We start from the raw sequence: 12,216 nt of genomic DNA, 5'->3' as shown, positions 1-12,216 counted from the left end.
TGTTTTTGTTTGTAATCTATAGCATCTTAAAAACGGAAATAATCTGTATTGTGGTGGTGTAATAATGAATATGTTTACACAGTGTCTCAAGCTTAATATTTATTGTAGAATGTAATCATAAGCTAAAGACTAATATTTTTCTCTATGACTATAAATATTTTCAATGCAAAAATAAATAAAAAAACATGAAATTCAATTGCATTATTGGCCTACCCTGTAGTCGTCATTGATTAAAAATTAGTACCAATATGTGATGGTGCCGTCACAATAACATTAATCTGAGCAAAATCATGTAGACAATTTATTACGTCGAGACGAATTAATTGTATTTCGCAATTCAAAATCGATTTTCAATAAGCCATCTCCGATTCACCACGGCCATCTTCGCTCAGAAGAAGATGGCGCAGCATCCCAGTGCAACGAATCAGCTGCCTCAGCGGGGTTCCGTTCGGATTGCGCAACAGCCTCGGGGTTTACGAGTTACGATCAAACGTTGCTCTCACTATCCTATTCACAATGCACGTGTGTTACATAATAATCGCAATGACCCACAAAAAATGTTTGACTGCAGATAAACCTTCCTATGGAAGTGAACAGTTTTTGTTACTCTTCTCGAATTATTGTCAAGCTTTACATTAAGATATGTTGGATCAAAACAACAAGAGAGCGAAAGATTGTATGCATTTGAACAAATTAATGAGCTTAATATTTCGGTGATTGTATCATAAGGAACGATTGTAAATACTTCCTGACATTGTTCTTAAAGTTCATCGATTGCGAAACGTCTATTGAAATTATGTGTTCTTTAATTTTAATAAATGGTTTAGCCTTCTACTCCTTTCTTAATCATAAACGTCACTTCGCAATATAAATTGGTACGACTATTTTAATCACACAATTCAAGAACAATAACGCCACGCAAACCCCAGCGGAAACCCTTTTTTTATTAGCCTTTCTTAATATTTGCTGTATTTAAAAGAATATTCAATTCACTACTTACGATATTTCCAAACTTTTCACGGTTTCACGGTTTATATGTACATATTTATGCTTATCTTAAAAATACCTTTAACCGCTCATTAATTTATAAATGTCAGGAAACCGAAAATGTGTCATCAGCTTATAACGTTTTTTATGCGCATTGATGGCAATCGACAATGACAACTTTTACTACCATTTTTTTGCTACACAAGCTGCAACTTTTACTATTTCGCAAATGTCACAAATGCATTTCAATCAGGACGATACGATAAGTGTTACGTTTGTTGTACGCTTTTTATCATGCACCTGGCGAATAATTTGCATTACCTGTTCGGGAATTAATTATTTGTTAATTCGTTTTCATGCATTTAGTGATAAATATTTTATGATCGTTTTTTAATAAATTTATCTTTATTATATTCACAGGTTTCTGCAACGGATCCAGATTGTGGCGTCAACGCAATGGTCAACTACACACTGGGCGAAGGATTTGGGAAGTTGCCCGAATTCGAGATCAAGTCAGGAAGCGGAGAAATTTGCATTGCGAACAACCTTGATTACGAGACCAGGAACGTGTATGAATTTCCCGTCATTGCTACTGACAGAGGTAAGCTTATCGTATTGTACGCTGCAATTTATTACCTACCATTCACATGATGACGTAAATAGTTGAGAAGTTTAACCCGCGTATTTGCATACGTCCTGACATGGTAACCGAACTAGACGCTCGTAGTAACCTTTAGTCACGATTGTTCTCTCTGCATAACCGGAAAGCGGAACGTCTCAATCGAATCAACAGTCGGAATTTGTCTTGGACATGCAAATATAGCGATTGATGTCCATCAATGATCTTGTTAATTTTATATGGCAGCCGAGAAGGCATATAAGGAAAGGTTTAAAGCGAGGTAAATCCAGATTCATAAGACTTGTTTCATAGGAGTTTTATATAATATATTTTACACTTGTTCATATATTATATTCGAATCTAAGCTGCAACACTAACATTCAAATCAAAGTTTTACTATCGCTCGTAAATGTTTAATGAAAAACTGCGAATTTTTTTCGCTTGGTTTTGTGGAAAATAGTACTTACAGTATTATCAGAATTTTTGGAAGTGACTACCCGTTGCTAATTATCCCAGATTTATTTTAATAAAGTGTATGGTTGTGTCTAAATACCCCTACTTTATTTGTTAAAATACACTTTAATTGTAAAGATATAAAAATCGGAATTCGGTTTATACTTTTGAATTTTTATTTATTTATTTAAATAAGACTTTCGTGATTTAATTTACAAAAATGTTTATTAAAAATCATAGATTTGAGGTTTTTCTGAAACAAGAAAACACTATGCTATATTTGCGTTAACACAGTCAGTTCGAGAGATATCCATTTTATCATTATTTATAATTGAAAAAGAGATGGTAAGCTTATATTTTAAACAAATTTATAGAAATTAAAGTCATTATTATATTTTTTATATTGATCAATCAATCGGAGTAATGATAAGTATCGTGTGCTGTAGAGCTAATAGTAGGGGAGTAAAACTTGCCATCTCTTTCTCAATAATGCTGAAATGGATATGTCTAGAACTGTTTGTGTTAGCGCAAATAAGGTATAGAATATATTCACCGGAATAATAGGAGTGTTCCGTTGACATCAAGGACCTTGAGAAGGAAATTATGTAACAGTTTTTGACACTAAAAAGCAGTCAGTTATTGAAAATCCACTTTCATAAATAATTGAGATTCTCCTGCACGTCGAGGGAATCCCAAATCGGTTGAACTCATCTGCATATAATAAAAAATTTGAGTGATTTTTATGTCATTAATGAACAGTAAAAACAGCAATGAACCTTCCGGTAATCGAGCAGAGGTTGCCAAACTATTTGTTAAGTAGTTTGAGAATAACATGAGATAATTATTTGTACAAGTATATTGTGATTGACTTAATCAAACCCTTATTGTGCAGCTTATTATATTTTAAAATAATTTTCTTTCCACTCCAAGAAAAGCAAGCAATGAATAATTTGTCATTAATAAATAACGGAGTAGTCACTTCCATGAAAATCCGACATTTCATGTGCGCCGTACAATGTTTTCGCACGATTTTCCCTTTTAAAGTTCGATTCCCTCGGTGCAAAAAAGCAGAGTCAATCCTTAATCGTGGCACAGTCGGGTCCGATACGTAAAATATATGATTTTTGCGGTTGGGCCGTCACGATTGTCGTGAGAGATCGTCTTCTCCCGTGACCCTGGGTGCGTCCGTCGCATTCGCACCTCGCACCTCCGGTGTCGTCGTCCTTTTCTCACCTCTCTGAGATAACTTCATAAATACGGCGACACATTCCGGTCTTGGAAGCCTCCCTCGCTCCTTTCCGTCCCGTCTCGTCTCTCGCCTTCGTCCACCACCTACCACCATCCCACCTACCGCTGATTTATCGAGTGAGAAATGTCAACTACTATTTTCGCCTTTTTTCGCGAGCCGCCGCGCCGCCTCAGTGCTCGCTTGCTCCCTTCCATTTGCACTCGGCACCGTCTATTCGACGAAAACGAAAAGCCTTAAATCAAAATCCACATTCGGCATTCCCGAAAGTCACTTGAGGCCTTTCGCCAGTAGCGGAGTATGACTGGTCACTTCCTTATATGAATTTTTCATATTCCATACAGTATACGTATTATTTAGCATCGACAGTGAGCATTCGATAAATGATAATGGCAAATAAGACTGCAGATTTGGCATCTGGTTTTTTAATGCTCAATAAAATAAAATATTTAGTTTCAATAAACAATATATTAATTTTATAAGTAATAAAATAGAGGTATTAGTTATACATATACATCGTAAAATAACCAAGTGTAGAAAATAGTGTAAATTGGCCAACAGCAAAACTATTAACTTAATAAGAAAATCAAAAAGCTTAGTTTTTTATTTAAATTTAATAAAATATAAAATTAGATCTTGTTGATTTGTCTCTTTTACATAGTTTATCCGTGTATACCTTATTTTTTGACAGGACCGCGAACCGTTTTGTTAATATTAATTTTCAAGGCAAAATAATATATATCAAAATAATAGTAACACAAAGGTGTCAACTAACTAAATTATTTGACACATAATAATATTAGAGTAAGAGAATCACGGTTTTTTGCTCTTATCGATTAAATAGTAGGTACAAAAATGATTATGTTCTCAGCATATTATGAAATACGATTTACTTTGTATGATATCAATATTATATGATTCAGCATCGAAAATAAGCAATTACTTTTTTTATCGCCTTTGATTAATTATACTTTATCTAGAGAGTCAAACTTTTTTACGTATTTCAACATAATAATAGTATTTTAATTTTTTAATTAAATATAAAATTCCAAAAAAATATTTATAGCCTTCTATGCGTTAAGTAAGACAGTACGTATAGTAATATAATTCGAATGACCTTTATTTATTATTTTTTAATTTAACAATTTATAGTTATTTAATAATCGTTTCTTAATATCATAAAGGTATAACTTTTCTTTGATTTAAATGTGTTAACCGTTAATTTAATGTAATTCACAAACAACTACATAAACTATTGTTTCAAAATATACATTCATAACAAAATAAAGGTCAGAATGATGGTTTGATATTAAATGATAGTTAACCTAATTTAGCTATCAGTAATACTTATTAAGTAGGTCATCATTAATAATTATAAATGATCAGTAAAGCCAATTCTAATTATATTTTATATAATAGTAACAATTGCAAAAATTAAAATCCTATTCCAATAATTAAATATGATGTTCATGTAAACAATGTTTTTTAAAGCAAAATATCTAGCAATTAATATTGACGATCTCTGGTGAATTATCAATATTCAAGAAAAATAAATATCCATATAATTTTAAAAGCATAGCATTCAGTATAAAAAACAGAACCCTAATTAATTACTTAACACGTATTTTTACACTTAAAAAGTATACTTCTTTATATTATTTATTGTTACATAAATTTTTAATATATTTAGTATATACTTTGATTGTTCCAAGATTGTATTACTAACCACGCACTGTAACAAATTGTTGCTGGAATAAAATATTTTTATTCCAATTGATACATTCTGAGATTAACCAGATTTAAAAAATCTGTATCGTAATTTGACAAAAAATAAAGCATTGAATAGTTCGTATATTATTTTTCTATAAAAAATCATATGTACATATATATAACTAAATTATAATTTTATATTTATTATTTTATAATTAAATTATAAAGAGCTTTATAACTTAAAATATCTGCAATGAGTCTAATAGTTTATTTTTTTTAAAAAGCAAACATTGAGTAATTGGTCATATTTCCAGCAGAAATAAATTTATTTTACGATGTATCCTAAATTAGTTTAATTTAGGGATTCAAAAGGCTCAACCCTAACTTGCTTTTATTGTTCACGTCTTTTTTATAATAACAACGGTTCATAAGATTTGTGTACTCTTATTTAACCTGTAAAATATGTAATAATTTTATGCATATTAAAATATATTTTTAAGTCATAATAATTTTTGAAAGAAATATATTTTATTTAATATCTAAAATATTTATAACAAAAATAGCATTAATTTTACGTTGTATTATGTAAATTATCTATTTTCAAAATTAAAAAAAAATTAGGGGTTAAAAGAGCTCAAACATAACTTTCTACGGATTTTATAGAATTAACGGTTCGTATGATTAGTCTGTGTTTAGCCAAACTTGTAGATTATTTAATTATTTTAATTAATATTTTTAAGAGAAAGAGATCTTTTAAAATAATTAAATGAATCATTTATTATATTGTATATAGAATAATGAGAACAGAAATATCATTTAGTTTTAGTTGTATCCGGTAAATTTTTGCTTCTAAGACAATAAGAAATAAAGTTTTAAAATAATTAAGGGATCGAAAAGGCTCAAATCTACCTTTATACTATTGATCATTTTTTCTAAAGCATTAACGGTTTATAAGATTAGTAAATTTTCAGCCATTTTGTAAATTATTTAAATATTTTAATCATAGTTTTAATTTCTTTAACTTTTAAAAAAGAGATATTTTGAGAGGGTTTAATATAATTTAAAGAAAAATTATACCAAAAATATCATTTATTTTACGTTGTACTCTGTAAATTCTTGATTTCGAAAATAAAAGAGAAGGGTTTAAAATAAAATTAAGGGATTAAAAGTCTCGAACCTATCTGCATATCATTATTTACGTTTTTTTCAATAGCATTAACGGTTGATAAGATTAGTTTATTTTTAGCTAACCTTTAATATTTTAAGCATAAAAATTAAAAATATTTTTTATTCTCATACATTTAAAAAAGAGATCTTTCAAAAGGATTAAAAGACTCAATATAATATCTAGAACAATTATAACAAAAGTATTATTTTTTTACGGTAAAAATAAAATAAATGGTTTTAAAATAATTTAATACCTAATTTTCTTTAATCATTCACGTTTACTGTTTAGCATTCAGTTTATTTACAGCCAACTTGTAAATATATTAATTTATATATTGCATTTTAATCATATATAATTTTAAAGAATTTTCTTGAAAGATATCCATTTAAGAAAAAGAGATCAAGAATTATGTTTTTTTTTTACTATTATAGATTAAATAGTAGGTACAAGAAATAGTTATGCATTTTGATTACCATCCTCAGTATATTATGAAATACGATGTACTTTGTATGATATCGATACTATAATATTTAGCATCGAGAATGCGCAATCAACAATCCCTTCATCGCCTTTGATTAATTAACCTTTACCTACAGAGTCAAACTATTTTACGCAATTCAACATAAGCAAACCCTTCCGGGTAATATAATACGTATTGCAAAGACACATGTTTGCCGTTTCGCTGCCATAAATTTACATAAAATATCCTGCGATTCACAAGACGTAATAAATATCCTATTGCTTTTTTTATCCTTTTTCTCCTCATAATTAATATTAAATTGAAAACCTCCGAATCCCTCCCTGTGTGTCGAAATCTGTCGCTCACGCCAAAGCCCGTACATAAATCAAGGCGGTGTCGCCTGAGGAATCCGGCCCCGACTGCGACTTCGGGACCCAACATTGTATGCACTGCCTTTATTAAATTACTCGCAGAAATCATTAGAAACATATCATTAATTTAGTCAATAATATTTGCAATAAATTATCGAACGCCCCTTTTATAATTAATTAAAATTAAAAAACGAAAAATCCGATTTTAAATTGCCATAAAACGAGTTACTACGCACATGTGTGTGTAGTTATTCGTTAAATACGAATGCTGTTATGTTCGTAAGTGATTTGATAATAAAATTTAATGTAATAATTAATTAATAAATATATTAAAATCCCAGATATAGTCAATCAAAAATCAAGTAACGATTATGAACATAAATGCATACGTATGAGATGTGGCAATTTAGTTTTTTGGGTAGACACTGCAGGTTATTTACATGACATTTAATAAAATTATAAATAAATATAAAAGCGATTTTATACTTTACAAAAAAAAATTAGAAATAATAAGAAATAGTTTGAAAATATGTATAAATAAATATGTTTTAGAAAATGTTGAATCAATAGAGATGGCGTCTAAGCGAATCTAGTAAATCAAACAAAGATTTGCGAAAAAAACGTTGCAATGTTTATTTTTCATCAGTTTTTTGTAAATTGTCGTTTGAACATTGGACAATACTACTACTGAAAACTAGACAAAAAAAAATAAACGAAGTTAAAATACATATTAAAGGAAAAAAATAGGGGACTTTTGCTAGCGACTATATTACTATGATTAATATTGATTAAATATTTTTATTTCAGGTGGCCTTTCGACGACAGCCATGGTCAAAATCCAACTGACGGACGTCAATGATAACCGTCCGATTTTCTACCCTCGGGAGTACAACGTGTCCTTGCGAGAGAGCGGAGGTGCTTCAGCCACATCTCCCATTCTGGCGGTCGCAGCATCTGACGCAGACGCAGGACGTCTCGGCGCCATCTCCTACCGCCTGGTTTCGGGAAACGACGCAGGACTCTTCCGCATCGACAGGACTTCCGGAGAACTCTTTGTCACCAGGCCTGGCGCCCTTTCGGCGAGGACCCAGCCCTTCCATCGCCTGAACGTTTCTGCCACTGACGGTGGCGGTTTGCGTTCAGAGGAGGACGCCCAAGTGTTTGTGAGTGTTGTGGATTCAGCTCAAAGACCGCCGATCTTTGAGTGGCCCCGTTATCATTATAAAGTGCGTGAAGATGTGAAACAGGGTACCGTCGTGGGAACGGTCAAAGCGACCAGCGTCGACACAGGTATGCGCCAATATTTACTTACATAGATATATAATTAACCAGGTGGGTTTTCTTTGAGTGCTCTCGAGAGAGAGGGACGTGACAATAGTAAAAGCAGTTAAGGTTTAGCATTATAATTTTAAATAATTATTCTTGAAGAATTTCCTTTCCGTTATAAAATGGCAATTATGTTGTAAAATTTTAACATATAAAAAAACATATTCAAACAGAATACAGATTAATATATACATTCCCCTACAAACCGATAATCTATTCGTAAAACATAGAAACAAGTTCTCGAATAACTGTTTTATGCTACAATGTTTTTTGTTACATTACTTCCATTTGCCAGTACATACATACGTGTTTCAAATGCTCCGTTCATGTAATTTTGACAAAATTTACTATGAGCAAATATCCTATTGAGCAACTGTATTCGTTACTTATTTATTATCATGGCGAAAGAAAAGTTATTTGCAGATTAAGCTGATTTAAATATCAATTACAGGTATTAATCACATGCATTTAATTCGTCACATTTTGTATTTCTAGAAAACGCCACTGTGAAAATATATGGTTAAAAATTGACATTAAATAATAACAGATATGTGTCTGAATATAAAAATATTTTATTAGCTTTATACTATAAGCGTCCTTACATATTAAATTATATACAGAATTAAATTTTATCAACTTTAAAGTAATGTTTTACGCAATATTAAGTCATTTTAAAACAAAGCTACATAATCATTCGTTACTTGTTGTAAATTTGCTGTCTTTTTACGAGTCGTTTCGAAAACATAAAATTAGTTTACTACTGTCCGATATTAATATTCATTATTTCCGGATTTTAATTACTTACTTTTTTATAGATAAATTGATCTCCAATTGAATTGGCATTTTCTTCATAAAATGTCTGCTTAACTATTAATATACAATCAGTTATTAAATACTGGATCGATAAAATTTATGCAATAGAAAAATAATAGCAGAGTATAATTTAGTAATATATTAGTATTTTTGTTTCTTTTTCTTAAGAAAAATCGCTATTAACCTTTGGCTGTTGCATATTCTCAGTGGATTAAAATTATTAAACCCGGAAGGTTAATTTGTGCTAGAAATATAAAAATCTAATTGCGTAACTAGTAGTCTTCTTTATCCATTATGTTATCAAATGCATAAAATTAAATCTAAAAGAAGCAAATTTATGTGTTATTGAATATATATATAATATTTTTTGATATAAAGTACTCTCTTGTAATATTAAAAAAAAGCACGTTGCAGAAAATCAAGCTTTTAATAAGAAGGATAAACTTTGATAATTTAAAATATCACTCCCATAATCTCAAGTGTCACACATCCCTTGCACGATGATTTGACACATTCCTGGTTCTTTATTAGGTATTTAGTCAGCCAAATCGCAAGGTTTCCCAGTGACGACTGCGACATTGTGTTGTCGTACTCGGTTGCCATAATGTGTTTCTTTATGAGCGTACAGCCGACCTCCGATGAGAGGTCCGAACAGATGTTCCCATCGGCATCTCGTACCACCATTGTGGACCGCAGCATCCGACATAGCTCCGCTTTATACGAGGCCTATACGCCCACCTGTAATTTATTATAGTTCGCTCGCCCCGAAGTAAAAGATACGTTAATTAAAAATCTGAATTGATATCCGTGTACAACTCAGAAATAAATTGATTTCGAATTGATCTTTGCTTGTCTTATTGCGGCGCCGATTTAAATACATAAATAAACCTGAAACGAATTTACGAGAGATTATATTATTATTTTTGGAAAATTAAATTAAAAATAATTTTCTTATAATAAAACCTTATTCACAATACTTCGATATGTAAACCAATAACATGACCAAACGCTGCTCTCTGATCAGTGGTTTGATTTTAATTTTTGACACATATCTGAATTTAATTTAATTGTACTAGTTTAGGTAAATCTTAATTTTCTTGCACACGTATAAAGATGTAACTTAATATCTTTTCGTTAGTAAATATCGTATATAAAATTACAATTATTATTAAGATAAACTACGGAAAAAATTAATTTAAAACATTTCATTTTGATTTCATAACTATTGTTATGTATTGCACTAAATTAAATTTTCGGTAGTGATGTAAGGATACTTTTTTTTATAAAGAAATGACAGCTTTAAAATCAGAATATAATTTTTACATATAAATTAAAATATATTATTCGTATTCTTTTTTGAGTTCTAAATTACTAAATAATATTAACCTGACCAAATATTACGTAATCCTAAAATAAATTTCGTTTTTTATGAATTTAAGGTTTAACAGTTAGTCATGCTTTGGCTGCTGGTAACTTAGTACTTATTTTTGTTAAATGTGTGTTGGTTGGCACATCTTGAATATTGTGAATATATAATGATAATGGAAGTAAAAAAAATATATTTTGAGTCATTAAAATAATAAAAAATATATTTAAAAGTAATTTTTAGTTTCGTTAAAAAACGATATTCATTTCGGGATTGAGACATTCAATACTTAATTACACTAATCTAATAATAATTAAAGTGATAAATAATATTTTTTATTTATTAAAAAAACCTTGTTAAACGTTTTAATTGTCTAAAATTATGCATACATTTACATGTCATTGAGCCAAGATGCCTTGAGTCCCTGCAGGGGGTCGCGCATCCAAAGCTCCCGTTACTATTCGAGTACGATACGTGACTGTTGACAAGTAGCATAGTTTCTCAACCATTTCCCATTTTAAATATCGTTAATTTCGCAAATGCAATAATATTTTTTCATAAATTAACACTGATGATTATATAAAAATACGTTAACCGGTTCTTATCTTAGCACATTATCTAATAGGATGTTGTGTTGTTTATGGAACGATCTGAAGACTTGCCAAATTTTTAGTTTTGCACCAAAAGAAATTAATATAAATTAATAAGATAAATTTAGCGCAATGGTCGTGCGTGTGCGGAATGTGTTTAATATATAAAGCAACTCGGCAAATTATATAAATTTACTATTTAATGATCGCATTCGATTTTATACATTATGGTGCTATATTAAGCATTCGAAAACGAGTTTACGCGATCTTTTTGTTAAAAATTCATTAATTATGTTAAGCATATACTAATGTTTGCAAAATACTTCTCGTTTTAACTACGGAACTTATTTTAAGATATTTTTGGGTTATTGTAGCAGATAAACCATAACTATACGAAGCTAGATATGATTTATACTACTTTTATAACTTATGAAAAAAAATAGAAAATTTTCATTGTTCACAATAATTTTACTATTTTTCTAAAATCTCTTATTGTCAAATTTTTTATATGTTAGAATCATCATCTATAGTATTTATATGAAAGCCAATATATTATATATTCTTAGAGACACCCATGTTTACTTATTTTATGCTTTATAAAAAATATATACCTTCAGTTAAATTAATTTGATATGTTTACAATATCAATTATATAAATTTACTAGCATATGTACCAATTCATAGAAAATTTATAAAAGAAACGAGACTCAATGCTATTTGACATATTAAGCTATATAGGGGATTTATATTATTGTACTGCAACCTTTATTTAATGTCTTACATTTTTGCCTTTAACCCTTGAAGTGCTGAATTATTTTTATAATTAGTCAATTATACAGTAAAAAATATATTTTAAGATTTAATCACGATTTTTTTATATGTTTATATTCATTCTATGCTGCATCTATATTCACCTTTAGGATTAAATATTTAATTTCATTTTTAATGTATAATTAAAAAATTACGTAATATTTATGAAAATAAATTTCAGCTCTTATAAAAATAATATTTTTTATTGAGCGTGGGATAAATCCGAATTTAACCCTTAAAATCACACGTTGATTTGCATATAAATATTTTAGATTTTTAAATACACCATGTGATGAA

General features: G+C 29.6%; 1 protein-coding gene across 1 annotated transcript in view; it reads left to right on the top strand.

Annotated features, from left to right (window-relative positions):
* The window catches only part of ds (dachsous cadherin-related 1), a 286,596-nt gene that overhangs the window by 230,671 nt on the left and 43,709 nt on the right, over positions 1 to 12,216 (top strand). Inside the window, exons 3-4 of the mRNA XM_088186423.1 lie at positions 1,408 to 1,588; positions 7,822 to 8,304. Of these exons, the coding sequence (XP_088042549.1) occupies positions 1,408 to 1,588; positions 7,822 to 8,304 (664 nt within the window). The remainder of the gene's footprint in view (positions 1 to 1,407; positions 1,589 to 7,821; positions 8,305 to 12,216) is intronic.

Source organism: Plectrocnemia conspersa, unplaced genomic scaffold (genome assembly GCF_051122295.1).
Source record: "Plectrocnemia conspersa isolate PC_06_02 unplaced genomic scaffold, ASM5112229v1 ptg000005l, whole genome shotgun sequence".
Classification (NCBI taxonomy): Eukaryota; Metazoa; Arthropoda; class Insecta; order Trichoptera; family Polycentropodidae; genus Plectrocnemia; species Plectrocnemia conspersa.
The sequence above is the reverse complement of the archived record's forward strand: the minus strand, read 5'-3'. Positions and strand labels throughout refer to the sequence as shown.